This window comes from Neovison vison, chromosome 1 (assembly GCF_020171115.1).
Source record: "Neovison vison isolate M4711 chromosome 1, ASM_NN_V1, whole genome shotgun sequence".
In the NCBI taxonomy this organism is placed as follows: Eukaryota; Metazoa; Chordata; class Mammalia; order Carnivora; family Mustelidae; genus Neogale; species Neogale vison.
Window position 1 is genome coordinate 139973732 of NC_058091.1, and position 26577 is coordinate 140000308.

The 26577-nt window shown below is 37.3% G+C and overlaps 1 protein-coding gene and 1 pseudogene across 4 annotated transcripts in view; one reads left to right on the plus strand and one right to left on the minus strand.

Moving 5' to 3' along the window:
• Nucleotides 1–26577, minus strand: part of NUP153 (nucleoporin 153) — a 73666-nt gene that overhangs the window by 36172 nt on the left and 10917 nt on the right. For 2 of the 4 annotated variants that reach the window (XM_044259416.1, XM_044259443.1), the window contains exons 2-9: nucleotides 22192–22417; nucleotides 11467–11715; nucleotides 11210–11349; nucleotides 10998–11126; nucleotides 5595–5711; nucleotides 5458–5502; nucleotides 5293–5349; nucleotides 3236–3379 (exon numbers count right to left, since the gene is read on the minus strand). In XM_044259416.1, coding sequence (XP_044115351.1) covers nucleotides 3236–3379; nucleotides 5293–5349; nucleotides 5458–5502; nucleotides 5595–5711; nucleotides 10998–11126; nucleotides 11210–11349; nucleotides 11467–11715; nucleotides 22192–22417 — 1107 coding nt within the window. The remainder of the gene's footprint in view (nucleotides 1–3235; nucleotides 3380–5292; nucleotides 5350–5457; nucleotides 5503–5594; nucleotides 5712–10997; nucleotides 11127–11209; nucleotides 11350–11466; nucleotides 11716–22191; nucleotides 22418–26577) is intronic. The other 2 variants (XM_044259425.1, XM_044259434.1) reach the window with 2 other exon arrangements.
• Nucleotides 22825–23207, plus strand: LOC122895293 (annotated as a pseudogene).

Consider the following 26577-nt stretch of genomic DNA (forward strand, 5'->3'; position numbering starts at 1 on the left):
AGATGAACTTGAATTTTTTCTTCAACATTTTTGAGAGCGAGGTGGGGGGTAGAGGGAAAGAACCTCAGGCAGACCCCCCCTAATGGCTCAATCCCACGAGGCCGAGGATCACGACTTGAGCCAAAACCAAGAGTTGGATACTTAATTGACGGAACCACTCAGATACCTGGAGCCTTGATTCTTTTATATCAAAAGCAACTAACTGTTCAAAAACTTAAGGGAAATACAAAAAGGACATAGGAGCCAGTTCAAAGGCCAAATGGCACGATATGAACATCATAATAATACCAATAAAGAACTATAATCTATAGAATGTGAGAAATAAGGCTGACTTAAACACATACACAGATAGGCACATAAATGAGAAAAAAGAAAAACTTCTTCTCCAGGAGGATGTCAACTAATAAATGTAGAAAGAATGAGGGAGTTAGAAAACCACCCTTTGGTAATCTATAAACAATAGATTTAGGCAAAAATCACCAATAATATTAACTACTAAAAGGATATTTATCCTTTCAAAGTTATCTACCCACAATATACCTATTAATTACAAAAGATAAAAAAAAAATAGTAACTCTACACTGGAGAAATCCTACTACCATCACCTTAATAATAACCCTGCTGGTACTGAGATCAACTGATAGCACGTGCTTTTTGAGAGGACAGCTGAGAAGAGCTCAGCATTTATTCTTTGATATTATTACCAAAAGTACATAACTGGGGGACCTCTGGGCGGCTCAGCTTGTTAAGCACCTGACTCTTGGTTTCAGCTCATGTCATAATCTCAGGGTCACTGAGATCAATCCCCACGTCAAGCTCCGCACTCCGTGCGTAGTCTGCTTGAGATTCTCTCCCTCACCCTCGGCCCCTCCCCATGCTTGCACATACTCTAAAATAAAAAATAAAATAAAAAGGATGTAACTGGAATCTAATTACGAGGAAACATTACACATTCTGCAGGACATTCTACACAGTAACTTATTTGTACTTTAGAAATACCAATGTTGGGGCGCCTGGCTGGCTCAGTGGGTTAAAGCCTCTGCCTTCAGCTCAGGTCATGATCCCAGGGTCCTGGGATTGAGCCCCGCATCGGTCTCTCTGCTCCGCAGGGAGCCTGCTTCCTCCTCTCTCTCTCTCTCTCTCTCTCTCTCGGAGCCTGCTTCCTCCTCTCTCTCTCTCTCTCTCTCTCTCTCTGCCTGCCTCTCTGCCTACTTGTGATCTCTGTCTGTCAAATAAATAAATAAAATATTAAAAATAAATAAATAAATAAAAATAAAAGTAGAAATACCGATGTTACAAAATACAAAAAACAAATTAAAAACCTAAGGAACTATTCTAGACTAAAGGAGATGAAGAGATACGAAAACTAAATGCAGGGGTACCTTGGGGGCTCAGTGGGTTATGCATCTGCCTTTATCTCAGGTCATGATCCCAGAGTCCTGGGATCAAGCCCCATGTCAGGCTCCCTGCTCATCTCCGAGTCTGCTTGTCCCTCTCCCTTTGCCCTGCTCGTGCTCTCTCTCTCACTCTCTCTGTCTCTCAAATTTAAAAAAAAAAAAAAAAAAAAAGTTTATTTTCTAAGAAATGAAAGAAGGAAGGAAAGAAAAAGAAAAAAGAAAGGAAGAAAGAAAACTAAATGCATACATAATCTTGAATTTTTTTCCTCTGGGACACTAGCAACATCTAAATAAAATCTGTACATTAGATAATAGTATCGTAAAATATTAAGTTCCTGGTTTTGATAATTATTCTGTATTTATTACATTAAGGGAATTTCCTATCTATAAGAAATACACAGTAAAGGAAGAACAAATATAGTAAACTGTGAAGTCTTATAATTGTTCTTACAGAGTCTATAAGTTCAAAATTATATTCAAAACATTTTAAAAATTTTAATACAGCAAATATGACAAAGTGTTAATGACTGGTGAATGCAGGAGTAATCAGTAAACAGTGTACTCTTCTCTCGACTTCAGTTTGAAAATTTTTAATGAATTAGGTTATGAAGACCAAATGAAACTAAAGTAAAGGCATGAACATAAGATACTATGTAAATACAATAAATATAAAAAATACACTCTAGCTAAACAGCCCAAGAAAACAAACCCAAACACAGGACATTTTAGGTAACTGTCCTGGTCTCTTCAAAAACCAATTTTGCCTAGCAATTCCACTCTTAGGTATGAACCCCAGAAAAATGACAACATAGGACTACAGAATACCTGTCGACAAACATTCACAGCAGTATTATTCATCACAATCAAAAAATAAAAAGAACCCAAGGTCCCTCAACTGAAGTAAGGATAAACAAAATCTAGTATATCCAAACAAGGAAGTATTATTCAGCCACATAAAAAGGAATAAAGTTCTGATGACATGGATGAACCTTTGAAACATTATGCTGAGTGAAATCCGTCAGTCACAAAGGACCACTTATTTTAAAACTCCACTTTTACAAAATGTCCGGAAGAAGCAAATCCAGAGACACATCAGTGGTTGCTTGGGGCTGGCGAGGAGGGGTTGGGGAGTGACTACAAACAGGTGTAGATTTGGAGAGGGGAGGGGGAACAGGGAGGACAAGGGTCTAAAATCGACTGTGCTGATGACTGAACAACTCTGACTATACTAAAAAACCACTGCACCACAGTACTCTTCGAACAGGTGAAGGGTACAGTATGTGAATCGCATCTCAATAAAGCAGTTATTTTCAAACAAAAACAATGTGGTGAGGGTCAAGGCCTGAGATCTAGAAAGACCAAACCAGAGTGATGTGTGAAATCTGCTTAGCTTCTGATTCAAAAAACTACAAACAACACTGGAGTGTGGTCTGCATTTTATATAATATTAGGAAGGAACGGACATCAATTTCTTCAGATATGATAAATATAGAAAAAAGTACTTGGGAAATGCACATCAAAGTACTTTTAGGGATGAAGAGATATATGACATTTTATTTTCAAACAGTTCAACAACAGTCCAAACAAAACACACAGATAAAGCAATTCTGAGCAAAATTATTTAATCTAAATCTTAAGTACATAATAGTGTTACTAGTAAATACTAATCGGATTTGATCAAGGTGCTAGCCATCTGAAAGGCATACCAATCTGTAATCACTAACACACAGACTTTATGCATTATCTAGTTGTTACAGGGCAATGGTAGAGTACTTGTATCTTATTCTTACTCATTTTAATCAATATTCAAAGACGAGTGAAAATAAACACATACTCACACTGTGCTTTTTATCTATTCTTTGATTAGTCTTCCTTAATTCACCAGACGGAGTCAGAGATGGTTTAAAATAAACAGTTCGATTTGCTATGGAAACTGGCTTTGGGGTCAAGAGTCTCTGAACAGGAGGATACGGAGAGTCCACCTAATAGGTAATCAGAAATCAAAGACAAACCTTTATTTTCAAATATGTATCCGCACATATCTAAAACTTATCTGGCAATAGCTAATGTCACCTAGAGACTACGAGTATTTCTTAGAGAAATACCCAGAGAATGCAAACAAACACTAAAAGGAAAAACTGACAGTAACAGAACCAAAGGTATATATATTTATAAGCCTATATAAAAAATTCCAAATGGGTTTCACAGACCATTTTTTTCTAGACTGAATGACTTTTCACATATATGTGCACACGCACAAAACTATATTCAAGACTAAAACAAACTATATTCAAGACTATTCTACAAATCTAAGCTTGAATTTTGAATACAGAAACTAAAACTGCTTTTTGCCATGTTTTCCCCAAATTACTTTTTAAATATCCTTCAACTGGAAATAAGATTATTTTTAAACTAGCTATGAAAATAGTTGCCCAAAAAATGAGAAACCTCTCTCCAAGTTTATTTTACTCTATTATCAAAAAACTAAAGCAAACAGAGTATAAAACTCTGTTAAGAATTTCAAATCCTAAAATAAACTGGCATTATTATCTAAGCACACAAGTGTTTTGTCAACAGTCCTTTGCAAAAAGGAAACACAGTAAAAGTCCTATTGGTGTAAGATGACTATAAAGCCAAGAACTTCTACTCTGTCCAAACACTATGATGCTATGAATACAGTCCTTTCACTCTGAAGCAGCTGTGAGCAACATTGGTTTCTAAGGCAAAGCCTCTGTATTCTAGCTCTTCCCTAAATCCTCATCACAACTGTGATCTTACAACTCAATAAGAGAGTCTATTCTTCAGACTGCTCTGATCACATCTGTGAAACATGAACTACGATATTATATTCTGGCCTTTATATATCCTAACACCCATTAATAAAATTCTATTGCTACTATACTCAACCTTTACTAAAATTTTAATCAATGAGAACTTGTATTACAGCACAGTTTTTTTACATTTACTTCTTTTTAGACAATCTGCTATAAACCAGGAGTTTGAGAAAAGCAGCTAATACCATAAATTAATCCTATCACAATGGCTAATAATGGATTCCCTCTTGCTTGATTACAGACATCTAAAACCTGTAAAGCAACACTATTCGCCCAATACCCCTCAATTTTACCCCTTCTCTGCAAAGTTTCAGTGAAAATAATTATAATTTACCAATATCTTATACACAGTTCCCACAGTTAAGTCAGAAAACTATGATTCTTGCTATCAGTTACTTCTGGGGGAAACTGGTGTTGCAATAAATGCTTTCACAAATAAGATCTGGGAATCTGCTTTCTTGAAGGATACTTAACTAGCCACAAGTATAACTAACAAAAAATACACCTCTTTAACTCTATTAAGCATTTCATTTTCCCCCAGAGTAACCTCCAAAGCTAATTTTTACCAAATAGAACACAAGAAGTGTTATCAAGATACTAACTTACATTTTGTAGTAGTTCCCATACCTTGAAATAGTGTTTTGGGCTAACTAATGAAAGATCTAGCAATCTGAAATTCTATTACACACCACAGATTTGATTTGTTTGTTAATGAGGAAAGTTTACAAAGCTAACTATGCTCAATGTGGGTTTTAGTTCACTGAACTTCTATGATTATTGAACACTTCATGCACTGTTTACTCCTACTTTTATTTATCGGAAGGTAGACTACCAAGATGCTGAAAACGGAAATGCCAATTAACCAAAAAATTAAGACTGAGCATTTACTGCACTTACAGATCTGTACTAAGGCAGGCCCTCATAAGAAGCTACAATGTCCAAGCACAACAGTCTTATCTTTCAAACATGTTCCCTAATGACTATCAAATTCAATTTGGATATTTACTAACTTAAATATAACAAAATCGCTGAAACTTTAATAAATGCAGAAGAAGGTTTACCCTTTCCCTTTTGGCCTGAAAGTCTGCAGTGGTATCTATTCCACTCCTATCCAGAGGCTGAAAAAGTAAAAATACTATTAGAATAAGTTGGAAATTTGAAAAGTATGACTTTCATCACCAATATATAAAAATATATCTATAAAAGAGGTTTAAAAGTCAACTTACAGAATTCAGGGGAGAAGAAACAACAGATGGAATTCTTTTTGCATCCTGTTAATATTGAAACAGTAACAAAATTTAAGATTTTTCACGAAACTCAAATTGTCACACACCCGCGTTTAATTGTGATTCTAAAAATTTACCGCTAGAGGGCTTGACATCTTCTCTAAAGACTGCAATATTCGCCGAGCTGTTGAACTGGTCACACCATAGGATTGTGCATTGAGCTGCTTAGCTTTCATCTGTCTTCTGACTGGTGCCTATAAAGTGAACACTGTATTATTTTTCTGGATCCTTAACTCTAAAGCCCATATTTCAGGAGATGAAAATATTTACAAAACAGAATGGATATTCAAAGAGAAACGGAATTAATGTGGTAAAAGCAATTTACCTCTGGGTGGTGTCATCAAGCATGAAGTTCAACTTTTTTTTTTATACCTTTACTGAAAAGCCAATTACTTTTACAATCAGAAACAAATAAGCACGCACCACACCTATGTTAATTTAATAAGGAAAAGTGAGATCATTGTTATAAAGTTTTACCATTACCTTGAGCCATTTATCCCTGATATCAAAGAACACTTCCTATTCAATCACTATGCCATCACTATGCTGTACACCTAAAACTGACACAACATTGTGGCAACTGTAATCCAATAAAAAATACATAAATAAGTGAAAGAGAGAACTAAATTAATGAGAACTGTATTGAAATATTACTCTAGGTATTAGTTAATTAAATTCCAAGATAACTAAACGAGGCTACGGTATCTATTGTAAAGGAAATTAAAATTTTTTAAACTAACTTTTTCAAATTTTGACATAAGAAAAATTTTAAACACTCGGGCTATTTCTTCATGATCTTTAACCTTCTTAAAATTGGGGTTAAAGGGAAGCCTGGGTGGCTCAGTGGGTTAAGCCTCTGCCTTTGGCTCAGGTCATGATCTCAGCTCTCTGCTCGGCGGGGAGCGTGCTTCCCTCTCTCTCTCTCTCTGCTTGCCTGTCTGCCTGCTTGTGATCTGTCAAATAAATAAATAAAATCTTTTAAAAAAAATAACTGGAGTTAAGGAAAACCCCTTATAAAGAATAGATAAGTATCCGTTAATGTACAATGTTTAAAAATTCCAACTAAAACAGTTTCTTTGCTCAAGAATCCATTACAACAATTCAATAACCAAGTGACTGCCACAAAACAATTTGGCAATGCTTGATATAAAGATATTATCACAATCGAAACATAACGCAGTTTCTACAAATAGCTATAACATCCGAAAAATTGAGTCATAATAACTATTTATAAATAATGTTTCTCTGATACCAAACATTTAATGACATTTTCAGAGTAGCTGCAAGTATTCTTTAACAGTTTTATTAAGAACTGGATGCCCATTAAAGACTGCTGTTCAGGCCAAAATCTTTGGCAAACACGAGGTCAACATTAAAGTCCTCTAGGAAATTATGATAGTCTGTCCTGTCACTGGATTCTACTTGCCACGGGCCACTCAAGGCCTCGATTCGCTAATCAATAAAACAGAACTGAGTTAGAGAATCTTTAATGTATCTCCCAGATCTAACACTCTAGGGAAAGGAGTAATAGACTCATCCCAAATATCAATGATAGAACATTTGGAAGCCTGTGCTGAGAAGGATTTTAAAGGTTCGTCACAACTTAGCATTAAAAAGTGTTAAGATTTAATACTGTTTTTCTGAAAATAAATAAATTGGAAAAAAAAAAAGTGTTAAGATTCAATGTAAGAAAGGAAGAAATAGCAAGAGGACACTCTGACTCGGACTATTCTATGAATCATAGGCTTGCATCATCCTATCTTCCAAGACGCTTAATTATTCTTTTAACTTAAAAAAAAAAAATGTTTAAAGGAGTACTATCTATGATCCAGTTAAGCTCTAGAAAAAGCTCCCCATGTAACTCTAACATTCAGTTAACACTTCCTAAAATAACAAAATATTGCCCTTCATGAACACTTTCAGATATAAAACTCCTAATTACTGTTAACTATATACATGAAATCATCCTCCAATTAGGAAAGCAAGAAACTAAAGACAAAAAAAATCTTGGAGGGCACGTACTGCGTGGAACACTGCGTGTTGTGCATAAACAATGAATCCTGGAACACTGAAAAAATTAAATTTAAAAATATATATATATGTATATATATATACTTGTTTCTATCCCATTGCTGTGTTTGTTATGGACTGTCATCTTCACATAGACTCCCTTCTCGAAAAGCCTACACACTGCAAGTATAATTACTTCTCCATCTTTAAAATGTCAAAATCTGTAAAAGCAAGCACAGTAATATACACAATAAAACCATTTTTATGAGCTTCAAAAAACTCTTAAGGGCAACACAGAATCATGGAATTCACCTTGAATTTATTTTTTTTAAAGTTATCAATTTCCACTTGTTCTTTGATAATACTTATGTAAATACAAGTGATTTTGTATGTTGACCTTGTCTTCTGTGATCTTGCTAAACTCAATTATAAGTTCTGTTAATTGTTTTTTTATTTCTTGGGCTTGTCTATGTAGCTCAGCACAATGTCTATGCCTTGCATTTCTTCTTCCTGCGTTGGCTAGACCTGCAGCATGGCATTAAATATCCTCGTTCTCTTCCTGACCTGATGAGAAGAGTACTCAGTCTTTCACCACTAGTATGATGCTAACTGAAGATTTCCTATATATATACCCTTTAACAGGTTGAGGAGATCTCCATTTACTCCCCAGGCTACAGAAAATTTTTATCACGTCTAGACACTGAATTTTGTCTAACGTGTTTTATGCATCTGTGGAGATGTTCATGGTTGTTTTTTTTTTTTTTTAAAGATTTTATTTATTTATTTGACAGAGAGAAATCACAAGTAGGCAGAGAGGCAGGCAGAGATAGAGAGGAGGAAGCAGGCTCCCTGCTGAGCAGAGAGCCCGATGTGGGACTCGATCCCAGGACCCTGAGATCATGACCTGAGCCGAAGGCAGCGGCTTAACCCACTGAGCCACCCAGGCGCCCGATGTTCATGGTTTTTATTCTTCAGTTTGTTTCAGTATTAGAGTAATGCTGCTCTCACAAATACGATGGGAAGGGTGCCCTATTATATAAAAAGTTTGTGTAGAATTGGTATTCTTTCTTTCTTGAAATATTTGGTAGAATTCACCAAGGAAGTTATCTGAGCCTGAAGTTTTCTTTGCTGGAAGATATCTTTACATATTCAATTTACTAAATAGACTATTTGGGCTATTATATCTCAACTAATACCAAACAACATGAAAACTTAAGTATAAATCTAACAAAATATGTGCAAGTTCTCTATGATGCATACTATAAAACACTGATAAAAGAAATTTCAAAAAGACAAGCAAATGGAGAGCCATGCTATGTTCAAGGATTGGGAGATTCAAGTTTATTAAGATGTATATTCTCCCCTAAATTGACCTTTAGATTCAATGCAATCCTAATCAATATTCAGATTGCAGAAACTAGTAATGTGATTCTAAAATTACGAAAAAGCAAAAGATCTAGGAAACCCAAAAAAACTTGTAAAAGAGTAAAGCTGGAGGACTCACATTAGTGATTTCAAGATTACTGTAAGGCTACAGTAGTCCAGAGAATTTCGAGTTGGCCAAAGGATACAGGAAATGAAAATAATAGAAAGTCAAGAAACAGAGCCACATATATGGTCAACTGATTTTCAAATAAAGAGGCCAAGCCAAGGGAAGCCTGGGTGGCGCAGTTGTTAAGCGTCCGCCTTCGGCTCAGGTTGTGATCTCAGAATCCTGGGATCGAGTCCCACATCAGGTTCCCTGCCCCTGCTTCTGTCTCTCTTCTTCCCTCTCTCGCTGTGTCTCTCTGTCAAATAAATAAAAAAATTTAAAAAAAAAAAAAAAAGAGGCCAAGGCAAAGCAGTGTAGACTGTATAAACTTTTTAGCAAATGGTACTAGAAAAACTGGACATCCCTTATGTCAAAAAAAAAAATCTTGATCCCTGACATGATACATACCACAGAAAAAAATTAACTCAAAACAGATCAGAAGTCTAAATTAAAACCTCAAACTATAAAGCCTCTAGAAAACACAGAAGAAAATCTGTGACCCTAGCTTAGACAAAAATGTCTTACATACTACACCAAAAGCATGAACCATATAAGAAAATTTTTTTAAAAAATCCAATATACTAAATGCCATCAAAAGTAAAAACCTTCTCTTCAAAAGACTTAAGCCAGGTTTCCACAGCATATAACTAACAAAGGACTTAATAAAGGAATAACATACTCTCAAAACTCAATAAGAAAACAACCCTATTAAATAACAGGCAAGGGGAGCATGGGTTATTCAGCTGGTTGAGAGTCTGACTCTTGATGCTGGCTCAGGACATGATCTCCGGGTCATGGGATGGAAGCCCACTTGGGCTCCCAGCTCAGCTGGCAGTCTGCTTGACTGCCCCTCGCCCGTTTCACATGTGTGCACACACACACTCTAAAAATAAATAAATAAATCTTTAAAACAAAAAAACGGGCAAAAGATCTGAACAGATGTTTCACCAAAGATGATACATTTATGGCAATTAAGCACACAAAATGATGCTCAGTTTCATAATTAAAAACCAGAGCAATGTGGAGTTACCACCACATGCCTATCAGAATGACTAAAATTAACAAAAAGAAAAGGAAAGAAAAAAAAACCAAAGAAACAAGATGAACTGAATGCAAAGTGGTGCCAGTCATTCTGGAAAACAGTCTGGCAATTTATTATAAAGTTTAATGTATACTTAACATAAGACCCAGCAGCCAACTTCTAGTATTTACTCAAGAGAAATGAAAATTAATGTTCACACAAAATGTTCATAACCACTTTAATCAGAAATGCCCCAAATCAGAAGCAACCCAAGTGTCCTTTCACTAGGGAACGGATAAACAAATTACACCTCAGCAATAAAAGAACTACTGGTACAGGCAAAAATATATATTAATCTCAGATGCATTACACTGAGTAGAATGAGCCATATTCAAAAGGCTAGAAATTATACTGATCAAATTTAAATGACATTCTGGAAATATCAAAACTACAGGGAAAGAAAACAGATCAGTGGTTGCCAAAGGGTGGAAAGCAGAAAGAGGGGTCAACTATAGAGAGGCATAAGGTAACATTTGGGGTGATGGAAGTGTTTATTCAATACTTTGCAGAGTGGGCACATGACTGTAAATATTCTGTTAAAATTCAATTACTCTAATAAGGGGAAGTTTCACTAAACATAATTTACACCTCAATTTTTTTTGAAAGGAATATTAACTCCTAAATTAATTCCTAAAGCACAGATGCATAGAACGCACTCACAAATGTAACGAATAAATATTCACTTGGGTCAAAATAATGTTCAGACAGTCCCTAAATAAAAAGAATGTTTCTAACCCACAGCTCTATCGCTTTACCAAAACAAATAGCCAAACCGCAACTCCACTTGAGGTCCATGAGTTACTTGTCAATTATTACTACTCTTTTTAAGTTCTCAGTCCTCCTCCTATTCAAACCAACCTGATACGCGGTGTTTCGTAGTTTAGGCTGTCTTACAGCAGCTGCTGCCCCACCATACACGGTTTTTCCAGGATAAAACGGAGAATCTCCAAGTTGACTTGTTTTAAGGACTGAAGAATTCCCAAGTGACTGCACAGAAACACAACAATAAATTATGAGCAATAAACACTCAAAACTAAGGTGATTAAATCAAATCCTATTAGTACACTCACAGGGGAAAGTGTTCCAAAGGCAGCCAAGTTGAATGCTGGTTTTTTCGAGCTGGTGGCAGTGTGCTGTGAGAGAGAAGGAGTACGTTCAGCCTCTGGGGACCACAGAGGTGGCACTGAAGTGTTCTTCGTAACAGCTATATCTGAAACAAAAATATGCACTGCATAGTAAGAGCACTAATTACAAGAAAATGGAAATTACAAGTCAGAAGAAAACCTATCCCACGAAATTTAACTTTACTACCAAATGCCAAGAATACCTTTATCAGAAGCTCTTGAAGAAAAACCACTGGTAGTTGAGATGTTATCATCATCATGCTGAGAGGTAGAATCTTTAATTTCCTTTACAAGGGAAAATCCAGAACTGCCAATTGGGAATGCCGAGGATGTGGAGGGCTGACAGTGTAACGTAGGAGATTCCAACATGGAGAAATTCATATGGCTCCGATGAAGAGAAGGCCTTGTTAATACATCTGGGTAATTTGAAGAAGTACTAGTTGTTGAGGGTTCTTTAAAAAATATATATATATATTATGAATACACGGCTTAGAAAAAAGCAATACAGTATCACAACAAATGGAGTCTTAAAAAAAAAAAAATACTATATAATAAATATAGGTTCAATGCAAGTCACTGAAGCCTCCCATGATAAGCCCAATTTAGGCAATTCTTTAGCCAAACAAGATTTCATCTCACTGCAATGAATTTACTTAACTGAGTATCAAACCATGTTTCAGGGTTCACATACAACTTCTAAAAGTGCACGGTCCTTTTCTTTTCCTTGAATTGCTATTATAAAACTTGCTTGTAAAAAGTAAAATCAAAGAAGCTATTAAGAAAGTCATGAAACAAAAAGGATGTCTTCCTCCGGGCACAACCACTATTAAATTTGTGTATCCCTCCCAGATATTTTATATGCACACATAAATGTCCCTAATTACATAATCACACGATGTATCCAGTTCTAGGACTTGTTTTTCTGTTTACCAATATAACTATCTCTATATACAAAGCAATCGCTTTAAAGACCACGTTGTATTTTATCACAGGCATTGATTATATTTATGTGATTATTTCCCCAATGCTCCATCAAACATATGCATTGATATCTGCATACTTTTCAGAATATTCTTTTGGATTAATCCACAGTTCTCTAAAACTATAACAAAAACATGAAATTATTTAACAAATACTCTTAAGCTACTCAAAAGAAATATCTGATTCTGTAAGCCTGGGTTGAGCCCCTAGAGCTGCCTGAGGAACCAAGGTATGAGATTCCGTGGGATAAACAGTTCCACTGGTACTGCTCTGGAGACTGATCAGAGTGTGTGCTCGTTTCTGCTTATGAGACATTCTGTAATCTTGTCAAGCTAAAGTCCCACAAAGAGCAAATGACAAAGTACATTTCCACCATCCTAACCCTGGGTATTAACCTTTTTTGATTTCCGTCAATCTACTACGTCAAATGGCATCATTATCTTACTTACATTTACTTAAATGAGAGGGCTACTGAGCATCCTTCTCTATATTCATTGGTCATTTACATTTCTTCTATTAACTGCTTACTGATATAGTCCCTCTTACTAATAAAATAAGTTAAAATCTAATTTCTGATCAGTAAGATCCTGTGATATGATCTGAAATAATTTTTCACCATTGGTTGAACCTATTCATTTTGTTGATGGGTGTCTTTTACAGTACAGAAAATAACCTGCACCTTATTTACAAAGACTTTTACCATTCCAAGACTGTAAGAAATTAAAAATTTTACTCTTTTTTTTTTTTTTTTGGTACTGCACTGTCACTTTTATTTCAATATAATCTTTAATCCTGAGTCCATCTGGAATCAGTTATGATGTAGTAGTGAAAGAATGATTCAGGCTTCATTGTTTTCCAAATGGTTAGCCTGTTCATATTCTAAAATAACCTTCTTAAACAAGCTATCTTTTAATCACTGATTGAAAAGCCACCACTACCACAATACTAAGTTCCAAAAGGCTTTTCACTCCTTTCCCCAGTGATACATCTGTACTAGCAGGATAATGTTTTACTTACTCTAACTTTAGAACACATTTAATAACTGTAGAAGTTACTCCAACCTACCCCCCACATTCCCCTTATTCTTTTTCAGAATCTCTCTATTCATCTTCAGGTATATTTTCAAGAACTTTAAAATCACTTTTCAAGGGGCGCCTGGGTGGCTCAGTGGGTTAAAGCCTCTGCCTTCAACTCAGGTCATGATCGAGCCCCACATCGGGCTCTCTGCTCAGCAGGGAGCCTGCTTTCTCCTCTCTCTGCCTGCCTGCCTCTCTGCCTACTTGTGATCTCTGTCTATCAAATAAATAAATAAAATCTTTTAAAAAAAATTTTTTTTTAAATCGTTTTTCAAGTTTACAAAAAGACAGGCTAGAATAACTAGGCCTCCAGACTAGCCCTTCTACTACAATTTAAATAATTATTAAACTAGAACAAATGGACGTCTTTCAGACAATAAAAAAATCACTCAAAAATAGAAAAACTCAAAATAAATAGAAAACTCAAAAAGTGAGCCCTCTCGTTATCCCGCTCTCTACCTAGCACATTTCTGGACCTGGAAGAGAAAACTGGAGTCCAAGCAGAACATGCAGGCAGAAACCAGAATTAAGGGCACTGGACAGCAGAAAGTAAGTAAGAGTTATTGGATTTTTTCCTGTATTAATTTTGTGATTAATTTCTCTTCTACAATTCTCTTAGTCTAACAAGTTTTGTTTTGTTTAATCAATTGGCTTAGGTTTTCTGGCTATTACTGGCAGGCAAGGATCATTTTGCCTCCTTCTTCCCAATACTTACACATATACAGACATCCTCTATAATTATATCTTTAATATCTAGAAGTATAACAATGGGCTTCCATTTTATATCTGATTTTAATGGGAATGTTTCTAATGTTTCACATTACACGTGATTGTGGCCTTTGGTCGACTGACTAACATGTTATAGAAGTGGTGGAATCCAACTTCTAAATGAAATAAAGAAGAATGGATTTTAAGTTTTTGTTTTTTTTTAAAGATTTTATTTATTTATTTGACAGAGAGAGAGAGAGAGCACAAGGAGGGGGAAAGGCTGAGGGAGAAGGAGAAGCAGGCTCCCCGCAGAGCAGAGGAAGCCCCATGTGGGACTCGATCCCAGGACCCTGGGACCATGACCTGAGCCAAAGGCAGTGGCTTAACCAGCTGAGCCACCCAGGTGCCCCTGGATTTTAAGTTTTAGTAAATGCCTATTAAATATCTACCAGAAAGAAAAAAATTGTAAGATCACTTCACCTATAAATATGCTGATTATGTTAAAACCCTCACGATGAATGATTCCTAACATCCCAAGATTAACTCTTCCCAGTAAGAAGATTCTACTATTCTTTAATGTACTGCTGAACCGTATTTGCTATGCTGTAATTTTCTTCCCAAAAGCAGGTCTTCAAAAATACTTAACAGCATAGGCAATACAAAACAATTCTGGATTAGTTTCAGAATACTATTATGCAAAAAATAAGATGCAGAAAAAACCACTTAACTAGGACTAGAAAGAAACATCAACTTAATAAAAGCCACATATGAAAAACTCACAGCTAATATCAAACCCGGTGGTAAAAGAGATTTTCCTCTAAAATCAGGAACAAGACAAGGACACCTGCTCTACCGACTTCTATTTAACCAGTACTGGAAGCTCTATACAGAGTTGTAAGGCAAGCAGAAGAAAGATATCCAAATTGGAAAAGAAGTAGTAAAATATCTCTATTCACAAATGATACAGCTTATATGCAGAAACTCCTAAATAGGGACGCCTGGGTGGCTCAGTTGGTTGGACGACTGCCTTCGGCTCAGGGCGTGATCCTGGAGTCCCGGGATCGAGTCCCACATCGGGCTCCCAGCTCCATGGGAAGTCTGCTTCGCTCTCTGACCTTCTCCTCGCTCATGCTCTCTCTCACTGTCTCTCTCTCTCAAATAAATAAATAAAAAATCTTTAAAAAAAAAAAAAAAAAAAAAAAGAAACTCCTAAATATTGCAAACATACATAAACACACACACACACCCCCTGCTGGAATAAACAAATTCAGCAAAATAGCAGATTACACAAAAGTGACCTGTTTCTACACACTAACAATGCACATTCTGAAAAGAAAATAAGAAAACAATTCCAGAGGTGCCTGGGTGGCCTAGTGGGTTAAGCGTCTGCCTTTGGCTCAGGTCATGATCCCGGAGACCCAGGATCAAGCCCTGCATTAAACTCCCTGCTCAGTGGGGAGTCGGCTTCTCCCTCACCCCCACTCTCTTGCTCTCTCTCAAATAAATAACTAAAATCAAAAAGAAAAAGAAAGAAAAAAAGAAAAGTAAAGAAAACAAAAAACTCAATTAACAATGGCATCAGAAAGAATTGGTTAGAATTTAACCAAAAGAGGGACGGGACGTCTGGGTGGCTCAGTCAGTTAAGCATTTGCCTTCGGCTCTGGTCATGATCCCAGGGTCCTGGGATCGAAGCCCATGTTGGGCTCCTTGCTCAAAGGACAGCCTGCTTTTCCCTCTCCCTCCACTGCTCCCACTGCTTGTGCTGTCTCACTCGCTCTCTTTCTCTGTCAAATAAATAAATAAAATCTTTTAAAAAACCACTATTCACAAAAAGCCTTATTTTAAAAATCCAATAGAACATTCAAATTGTTTTATATGTAATAATTTCTTATCAAGTTCACTCAAGCTAGATACTGGCTAGAGTCTGAAAATCTACTGGTACGGACAGTTAAACCTTTTGGCATTTACACATTATTTCAATTTTTCTGCAGTCAGGATGCACATACATAAAGGCTGAAATGTTTCTTGGGGTATTTAGTATTCTCATTTTGTAGTATACTATACCATGAAACTGTTTATTACTTATCTCATTCTCTCATCCCCGCATCAGTTTATCCTATAGGATAAAAGCAAGGGGACAATTTTCTAGCTAACGGGAGACATCTGCTAAATCTAGTCTACACAGAAACTATAAAGGAAAAAGAAATCTACTATGACCTATGTCTACTTGAAGGCATGATGCTAAAAGCAGTGTTACTTTTTTTTGAAGATTTTATTTATTTATTTGACAGACAGAGATCACGAGTAGGCAGAGAGGCAGGCAGAGAGAGAGAGGAGGAAGCAGGCTCCCTGCTGAGCAGAGAACCCGATGCGGGATTCGATCCCAGGACCCTGAGATCCTGACCTGAGCCGAAGGCAGCGGCTTAACCCACTGAGCCACCCAGGCGCCCCAGCAGTGTTACTTTTTAATACCTACAGGACTTCTTTACCCCCAAAACCAAGCCCAAAGACAGTTTGGGATAATGTGAGTAAATAAGGCAATGTCATCTATAGATTTCGATCAGCCACAAATGCTCAGTTTCTAAGAATATACCTATAATCACATGGTATCGATTAGACAAAGCAGTCCACAACTTCAATCTACTGCTGACTAGTGTACTAGATATGCCATTGTGGAGTCTTTCGGAGGCCTGAACTCATAACTAACTCAATGAAACCTGTACATTATTTCAGATTCCACTAACCTAGCAGAAGAAATCCAGACACCCAAAGGCTCACCATCATTAAGATGGTCAACACGACAAAGTACACAGGCAGAAAGCAGCAGAGAACAGATTTTAAACAGATTCTATAACTGTTCGTACTGCCCTGTACTATTTGAAGAATGCACAATCCCCTCCAGCTCCAGTTACTATTAATACAAAAGTTACACTGGCAAAATTAATATTGAGTAAACAACATTCAGGACTGCTTTAAGCTTTCCATTATTTTAAGCTTCGAATAATCTGACACCACTTTAAGAGCAGAGAGGTCTAAGTTGTTTTTTGAGAATGCACTGTCAAATTTAAATGCAGTGTTTCAGAGTAAACAGTTCTTTCTCTAGTAAGAGCTATATTCATCACACTGGGGAGTTATCAATGGTATTTTAAATTACGTATTATGTGATTACAACTACTGAATAATCCAATATTCAGTAGTTATAATCAATACCCAGAAAAGAACTATCTGGGACTAAAAGTTTAAGATAAGAGCAGGACTGGGGCAGATGGGTGGCTCCGTTGGTTAAGCGTCTGCATTTGGCTCAGGTCATGATCCAACAACCTCTCATTGGGCTCCCTGCTCAGTGGGGAGACTGCTTTCCCCTCACCCTCTGCCCCTCCCAACACTCATGCTCACTCTCAAATAAATACATAAAATCTTAAAAAAAAAAAAAGGAAAGAAAAAGATAGGAGCAGGATTCAGATTTAAGGTAAGAATGAGGTGGGAAATGCTATCAAGTTCCTGAAATTACTATAAAGAAGCAGCTCACAATTTGCTTCTACATAATTAGAGAAGTTAGGGTGAGTAAGTGTGCAAACAGAGAAAACAAGATCAGCCATCAGTGGGTTGTCTTTGAAGCCGGGTAATGGGTACGTGGGAGTTTCACTGCACTATCCTCCTTACCTGTGCAGTTTGAAATCTTCCGTGGTAATTTTAGACACTAAGTCACGAAGGTATGTATACTATACATGTAACAGAAAAGCTATGATATAACCTTAGTGACATAATGCATAAAATCCAAGTTGGAAATGACCTCGGCAAACAACCAAATTAATTCCATTATTTTACTGAAAATACAAACACACGCAAAAAAGAACTTTACAGATGTGAAATAAGAAACACTCCATTTATCTCACCCCTGAACTAAATTAAATCTTCAAGATAGTTAATCCTCAAAAGCATGCTCATTAAGATGGGAAATAGTGTCAGTCACTGTGGATATTGGCCGGGGAACACTGGAAGTCTCTAACGGAAAAGAGAAGCCAGGGTCCACCTTAAGTGCCCAGGAAAAAAAATGACATGAAGTCAGTCAGCACAGACCTACTAGATAAAGCCTCAAGGCGGTTGTTGGTAATGTATCTGAAAGAAATCTGTCCAAAGTATAGATAATAGAACTTCCCAAGTTATTCTAACAAAAAATAAGCAAACATTTAAAGACTAAGCCAAACTGAGAATTACTAAGAAAATTTAGGTAAGCCATTTGTCCACACTGGGAATCATTTTTTCAGGCCCACTTCACTCTCACTGGGCTTCATGACAAGCAATCAGGCAGGAAAAGATGTTACTATATTCAACAAAATTAACAGGCCATACACCCACCTCAATTATTTAGGCAAGACAAGACTTCAACACATAGTCAGAAAACTTTTATAAGCTAAAACATATAGTGAAAGAAAATAAATATAAAGAAACATATGGAGAGATAAACAGGACTTCATCAAAATTAAAAACTTTTAGGGCGCGTGCATGGCTTGGTGGGTTAAGTCTTTGCCTTTGGCTCAGGTCATGGTCTTAGGGTCCTGGGATTGAGTCCTGCATTGCATCCGGCTCAGCAGGGAGCCTGCTCCCCTCCCCACCCGTTTCTCTGCCTACTTGCGATCTCTCTCTCTGTCAAATAAATAAATAAAATCTTTTAAAAAAATTTAAGAACTTTTGTGCTTCAAAGAACACTATCAAGAAAGTAAAAAAGACAATCCACAGAAGAGGGAAAATATTTGTAAACCCTATACTCATAAGGGACTTACATCCAGAATACACAAAGACCTCATCCAATGCAACAACAGAAAGACAAATAATCCAATTAAAAATGGAAAAAGAAGATGAGAATAGTTATTTCTCCAAAGATATACAAATAGCCAATGAGCATATGGTAAGATGCTCAGTATTACTGGTCATCATGGAAATGCAAATCAGGGCGCCTGGGTGGCTCAGTGGGTTAAGCCGCTGCCTTCGGCTCAGGTCATGATCTCAGGGTCCTGGGATCGAGTCCCATATCGGGCTCTCTGCTCAGCAGGGAGCCTGCTTCCCTCTCTCTCTCTCTGCCTGCCTCTCCATCTACTTGTGATTTCTCTCTGTCAAATAAATAAATAAAATCTTTAAAAAAAAAAAAGGAAATGCAAATCAAAACCACAAGATGCCACTTCGACCCACTAAAAGAGCTATAATAAAAAAATTAAAAGGATGCCTGGCTGGGTCAGCCCGGGCTCTTGATCTCATGGTCATGAGTTCAAGCCCCATGCTGGGTGTAGAGATTACAAATAAAAAACAAAAAATTAACTTTAAAAAAAACATTTAGAGATGGAAAAGGCTGGTGAGGATTAAAGAAACTGTAATCTTCGGGACGCCTGGGTGGCTCAGTTGGTTGGACAACTGCCTTCGGCTCAGGGCGTGATCCTGGAGTCCTGGGATCGAGTCCCACATCAGGCTCCCAGCTCCATGGGGAGTCTGCTTCGCTCTCTGACCTTCTCCTCGCTCATGCTCTCTCTCACTGTCTCTCTCTCTCAAATAAATAAATAAATAATCTTTAAAATAAAAAAAAAAAAAAAAAGAAACTGTAATCTTCATACACTGTGGGTGAGAAGGCAAGATGATATATCCGCTCTGGAAAACATCTATTCCTCAAAATGTCAGAATTACTATGTGCCCTAGCAATTCTACTCCTAGGTATACACACAAGAAAAAACATAGACACACAAAACCTTGCACACATGAATATTCAGGGCGGCAGTATTCATAATGTTCAAGAAGTGGAAAAACCCAAATGTCCAGTAACTAATGAATGGATAAACAGAATGGAGTTTTATCCCTACCATGGAATATTGCCTGGCAATAAAAAGAAGCTCTGATGCATGCCACGACCTGGATGAACCTTGAAAACATGCTAAGTGAAGTAAGCCAGTCAACAAAGGACCATATATTCTGTGACTCCATTTATATGAAATGTCCAGTCTCGGCAAATCTACAGAGAGACAAAGACAAATCAGTGGTTGCCTGGGATGGGGAATGACTACTAATGGGTCTAGGGTTTGGGGGTGGTGACAGGGATGGTGATGAAAATGCCCTAAAACAGACTGTGGTGACGGTTTAAGAACGCTGTGAATATATTTAAAACCACTGAATTGGACACTTTATCTTTTTAAATTTGGAAGTACAGGTTCACACACAACATGACATTAGTTTCAGGTGTACAACATATGATTCAACAAGTTTACACATTACGGGATGCTCTCAAGTGCGGCTTCCATCTGTCGCCACACAACACCACGACAACAACACTGTCTCTATGCTGTGCCTTTCACGCCAGTGACTTCTTTTCTCCATAATTAGAGCCTGTATCTCCGGCCCACCCTCACCTATTTGCCCACCTCCATACACCCTCCCCTCTGGTAACCATCAGTTTGTTCACTCTAGTTATCATTCTGATTCTGCTTTCTGTTTATTCATCTGGTTTTTTTAGATTCCACGTGACTGAAATCATATGGCTGTGTCTTTACTTCTCTGACTTATTTTAGCTTAGCACAATACCCTCTAGGTCCATGCATGTTGTCGCAAATGGCATGATCTTATCTTTTCTTATGGTCACATACTATTCGTGTGTGTGTGTGTGTGTGTGTGTGTGTGTGTTCCGCATCTTCTTCACCCATTCTCTATCGATGGACAATTGTATTGCTTCCGTAACTTGGCTGTTATAAATAGTGCTATAATAAACACAGCAGTGCATTTATCTTTTTAGATTAGTGTTTTCTTTTTCTTTAAATACCCAGTAGTGGACCTGCTGGATCCTATGGTAATTCTACTTTTAATTACTGAGGAACTTCCCCCCCCACAATGTTTTCCACAGTGGCTGTACCAATTTACACTCCCACCAACAGTATACAAGGGTTCCTTTATCTCCAAATTCTTGCCAACACTTATTATTTGTCTTTTTGATTTTAGTCATTCTGACAGGTGTGATGTGATATCTCATAGTGGTTTTGATTTTCATTTTTCTGGTGATGACTGATAATGAGAATCTTTTCATATGTCTGTTGGCTACCCTTAAGTCTTCTTTGGAAAAGTGTCTACTCAGGTCCTACGTCCATGTTTTAGGCAGAATGTTTGTGGAGATTTTTGATGTTGAGTTGCTAAAGTTCTTTACATATTTTGGACATTAACCCCTTATCGGATATATCATTTGCAAATATCTTCTCCCATTCAAGTAGGTTACCTTTTTGTTTTGTTAAGGTTTCCTTTGCTGTGCAAAGGCTTTTTATTTTGATGTAGCCCTAACAGTTTATTTTTGCTTTTGTTTCCCCTGCCTTAGGGGACATAGCTAGAAAAATGTAGCTATGGCCAATGTCAGAGAAATTATTGCCTATGCTCTCTTCTATGATTTTTATGGTTGTAAATCTCACATCTCGATCTTTAATCGACTTTGAGTTTATTTTTGTGTATGGTGTAAGTGGTCTGGTTTCATTCTTTTGCGTTGAACTGTACACTTTAAATGGGTATGTGAAACAGTATATCTCAATAAAGCTGTAAAAACTATATACAGTGAAATAACAGAAAAATATTTCCAAATATGCCATGTTCATGGATTATCTGAAGCTACTGAATATTTGTAAACCCCATCAAAATGCTGTAAGAGGATCCAAAAACGTTCAAGCCATTAAAATGCAGGCTCACTTAATTCTAAGACTAATGAAATGACCCAGCTGAGCTGAAAGGACAGGCGGAAAGGACAGGCACCAACTGCGGTTATACTACACCTAAATTCTAGTGTTGGGGGAGGCATTATCACAGTTTCACTCTAAGAGTTCACACTTATATAGTGTTGCCTTAGTGCCACGACCTATATCAAAACAATTATGAGGATACGGAGGGGAAAACACACTCTCCTGTCCAAAAAGCCACATGGCAGTTGATGGTCTGAAAATTCAAAACCCAAGTCTAATCCCAGAGCTTGCATTCCTAACTGATATATCAACTTACTAAACAAAAAGCTGATAAAGAACTCATTTGAACCTGATCACCATCCTCCTATACGGCTTATGTACTACCCAATGAGATTTAACTACAGCAAGGGAATGTGAAAAGATTTATGAAAACCTATCACACCTAACAAAATATTCACATTCTACATACCTTCTGTATTACTGACTGTTGGCTCAGGAGTGATTCTCCCATCATGAATATTAGAGTTCTCCTCATCAGCATAGACCAGATGATCATCTTCTCTATTTTCTGGCCATTGTGGAACCTCTCTTGTGTCTGATGAGCAGCCACATACATCTTCATTCTTGTTGAAGTATCTTTGTAACCATCCTGGCACAATATTCTTAACAGATTCTGTAACCCTGCTAAGAATGCCCTATTGGAGGAAGAAACACATAAGACAGTTTTAGAAATTTATCTCTTTAAATATGTACCTAATTACAGAAATCATTTCAAGCAAATCATGACTACTTGCAACAAAGTTTCCTAAAGTTCAGTTATTTGAGTTAATGCTGACATGAAGGTATTTTACTTCTGTAGACATTATGAAATACCTACTTTCTTTCTTCCATATGCACACATCCATGAGTCAATAACTGCCCCAAATGGCCTATGTTCTAACCCTCAAAAACTCCAACAGACCATCCAATAAGCCATATACTTTTTTGATTGAATAATAAAATAATGCACTAAAATACTATAATATCAAAGAAAAGGTGTCTCTATTTTGATTCTAGAATATTAAAAGAAGCAACATTTCCTTTCCAACCAGGACCCAGCAGAATGGCTCCTACAAAGAAGAGTGGCAAGAAGAAGGCCCTTTCTGCCATCAACGAGATAGTGACTGGAGAATACGTTACCCACATTCACAAGCACAACCATGGAGTGGGTTTCAGGAAGCATGTGTGCCCCTCAGGCACTCCATGAGATCCAGAAATTTCCCATAAAGGAGATGGGGACTCCAGATGTACACACTGACACCAGGCTCAAAAAAGCTGTCTGGACCAAAGGAATAAGGAATGTTCCATTCCATACCCATGCACCACTGCCCAGAAAGCTGTAACGGGGATGAAGATTCACCAGACATGCTCTACACGTTGGTTCCCTATGTACCCGTCGCCACTTTCAAAAAAATCTACTTAATATGGATGAGAACCAATCGCTGATTGTCAAATAAAGGCATAAAACTGCAAAATAAAAAAAGCAATATAAATAATACCTTCAACAGCTTCCTTAAACAATTATTTTACTGCACACTAATAAAGAAAAAAACCTGGACAATTAAAAATGAGGTTTTTTAAGACAGATAACAATTAATCCAACATAATAAACTCAATAAATAACCTAAGTTTTTTTGATGGGAAAATTTTGTTACATCACATGTTGTCTGAAAATCCAAGGAATTAATTTTATTATGACAACTGTTAAGGGGAGGAAAAAAAATGTGGTACAGCTATCAGTGCTCTTAACATTTATTGTAGCTTTGCTATGTGCCAGGCACTGTTCTAAGTAGTTTATACATATTAAATTGAATCCTCACAATAACTTTACGAAATTGATATTAATAATGTCACTTTATGGATGAAGAGAGACAGTGAAGTTTTAAGTAATCTGTCTAAGGTACAAACACAACTACTGTGGTTTACCTAGGGACAGAGTTAAGGGAAGGGCTTTGGGATTGGTAGGATCTAGGAAAAGTTTGAGTACCTCCCTGTACTTTGATTTACTCTAGGTAAAACAGTAACACCCACTCCAACCTGAGAGAACCATAATGAAGACCAAATGAAATAAGGTGAAAGCACCTCACAATTTCCAAAATATAACAGAATCATACCGATTATTTTATTACTAATGAGAAAAAAAAATTAGCAGAAACAAACTGGGGTGAGATACCCAAGTTTAGGGAATGATTTCCTTCATAAAGTAGCATTAGTAGTATTTCAAAGAAAGAATCACAGGAGGAAAAACATGAACTGACAGGTACAAAAAACAACAGATAAAAATCAAGACACTGGGGAGCCTGGGTGGCTCAGTCGGTTAAGCGTCTGCCTTCGGCTCAGGTCATGATCCCAGGGTCCTGGGATGGAGCCCCACATCGGGCTCCCTGCTCAGCAAGAAGCCTGCTTCTCTCTCTCCCATGCCCCCTGCTTGTGTTCCCTCTCTCAATATCTCTTTGTCAAATAAACAGAATATTAAAAAAAAAAAAAAATCAAGGCAGAATATATAAACCTACTCCAAAAGCTATCCCAAGACAGAGAGGCCCTTGAAATACCCTGTCAACAGAAAAGATAGAACACACTTCTGATACTGGCACTTGAGTAGTTTTTTCTCCGCTATGTGAAAGGTGTAGGTATCAATTGGGAAATATGTAGTTATTTTTCCACCTATTCTCCAAACAGAAACTTTGAACCACACTATAAGGATGTGAGCTCTCCAGCAACATAGGAAGCCAGCAGGCCTATAAAAAAGACTCCCTACTGAAAAGCACAAATTCACTGTTCCCCTCCTCAATGCTAATGTTACACAGTATTAGTTCCTCTGGAAAGAAAGATTATATAACTATATCCATAATTTAGCATTTATAAAATATACTTATAATATTCATTACTTTTACTTATTATTTAGACTTAAAGATTTATTTACCCCTTCCTATATATTTCAAAAAAGATTGGAAAGTGCTTATAAGATATAACATTATTTAAATAAGACTTGAAAAAAAGTAACTTGCTAGGAAGCAATAAGTTAGCTAAAGCAGGACAGCAAGAATTTAAGGTAAAATAAATTCTTTGGTGAACTTCTAAGGTGTTAGGCTACGAAAAGTATCAGAGATTCCCTGGGATCCCTACTCACTTAAGGGGGCAAGTCCAGGGCACCCGGGTGGCTCAGGTCATGATCCCAGGGTTCTGGGATTGAGCCCCACATGGGGCAGGGGGGCTGCTCAGCAGGGAGTCTGCTTCTCCCTCTCTGTTTGCCTCTTCCCCTTGCTTTCACTTGCTTGCTCTCTCTCAAACGAATAAATAAAAAATCTCTAAGGATGCCTAGGTAGCTCAGTCAGTTAAGCGTCTGCCTTTGGCTCAAGTCATGATCCCAGGACCCTGGGATTGAACCCTGCATCAGGCTCCCTGCTCAGAGGGGAGCCAGCTTCTCCCTCTGCCCCCCTCACAGCTTGTACTTTCTCTCTTTAATAAATAAATCTTAAGGGGCGCCTGGGTGGCTCAGTGGGTTAAAGCCTCTGCCTTCGGCTCAGGTCATGATCCCAGGGTCCTGGGATCGAGCCCCGCATCGGGCTCTCTGCTCAGCGGGGGGCCTGCTTCCTCCTCTCTCCGTGCCTGCCTCTCTGCCTCCTTGTGATTTCTGTCTGTAAAATAAATAAATAAATCTTAAAAAATAAATAAATAAATCTTAAAAAACAAAAAAAGAAAGAAAAAAAGGAGAGGTCAGGGGGAAATTGGAGAAGCGGGGGTGGGGGGGAGGTTGGGTGAGCCTGGTGGTGGGTATTATGGAGGGCACATATTGTATGGAGCACTGGGTGTGGAACATAAACAATGAATTCTCGAACACTGAAAAGAAATTTTAAAAATAAATAAAAATTATTAAAAAAAAAAAAAAAGGAGGAGGCAAGTACAGAACAACTTAAAAGTAATACCATACTTCACCAAAAGTCACTTATGGGGCAGCATTAGGTATAATGGAGAATAATCAGTGAACAAAACTGAACAGTCAAAATGGATAAAATAAAGCTCACTCTAGTTCTAAAGTTCATGAACTTTGCTTGGATCCTTCTCTTTTCTCAACTAAAATTTAACCAATGTATCTGATCATGGCCCACAGCTGCTCTAGCACAAGAAAAGGACAGTGAGAGAAGAGTTGCTGGGGGCACATGGAAGGGCAGCATGAAGATCTTGACAGTAAAAAGAAACACAGGTGTTTAAACTGACCTGTAACCATTATAAAAAACCAACATCCCTAACTTCAGGATACCTCTGGACGGTAAATGATCCTAAGGCAACAACAAAAATTAAGCTCAGTGGACTCTCATGTAATGGTTCCCAAAGTGTGATCCCTTTACTGGTAATGTCAGCTTCCCCTCAAGTCCTCTCCCAGCCCTACTAGACTCAGAAAAACAGGGCTCACCTGTTTTAACAAATCTTCTCATGTGAGTCCTATGTAAGCTAAAGTTTGAGAACGACCATTCTAGTAAAAGATATTAGGAAATTAAATACATTTCAGGAAATTACAATACATTTCAGGGAAAAGGTCCCTCTGAAAGAGGCAAATAAAAATTATACTTAAGTTCTAAGAGTTTTCTGGAAAACATATATATGTGGAACATTAGTCAGACAGTAATTAAAATATATGTAAGATACTCTACAATTAATCAGAAAAACAAATCTTACAGTGGACCGTGCTGAATATAATGCAGCTTACAGAAATACCTTCCCGTGATCCCACACTTTAGCCATGGTTTTTACCTGTACTATATTATTAATGGTTTTCTTTTATTCATTTCTCTCAATAAATTCAGCTCTTCCTACA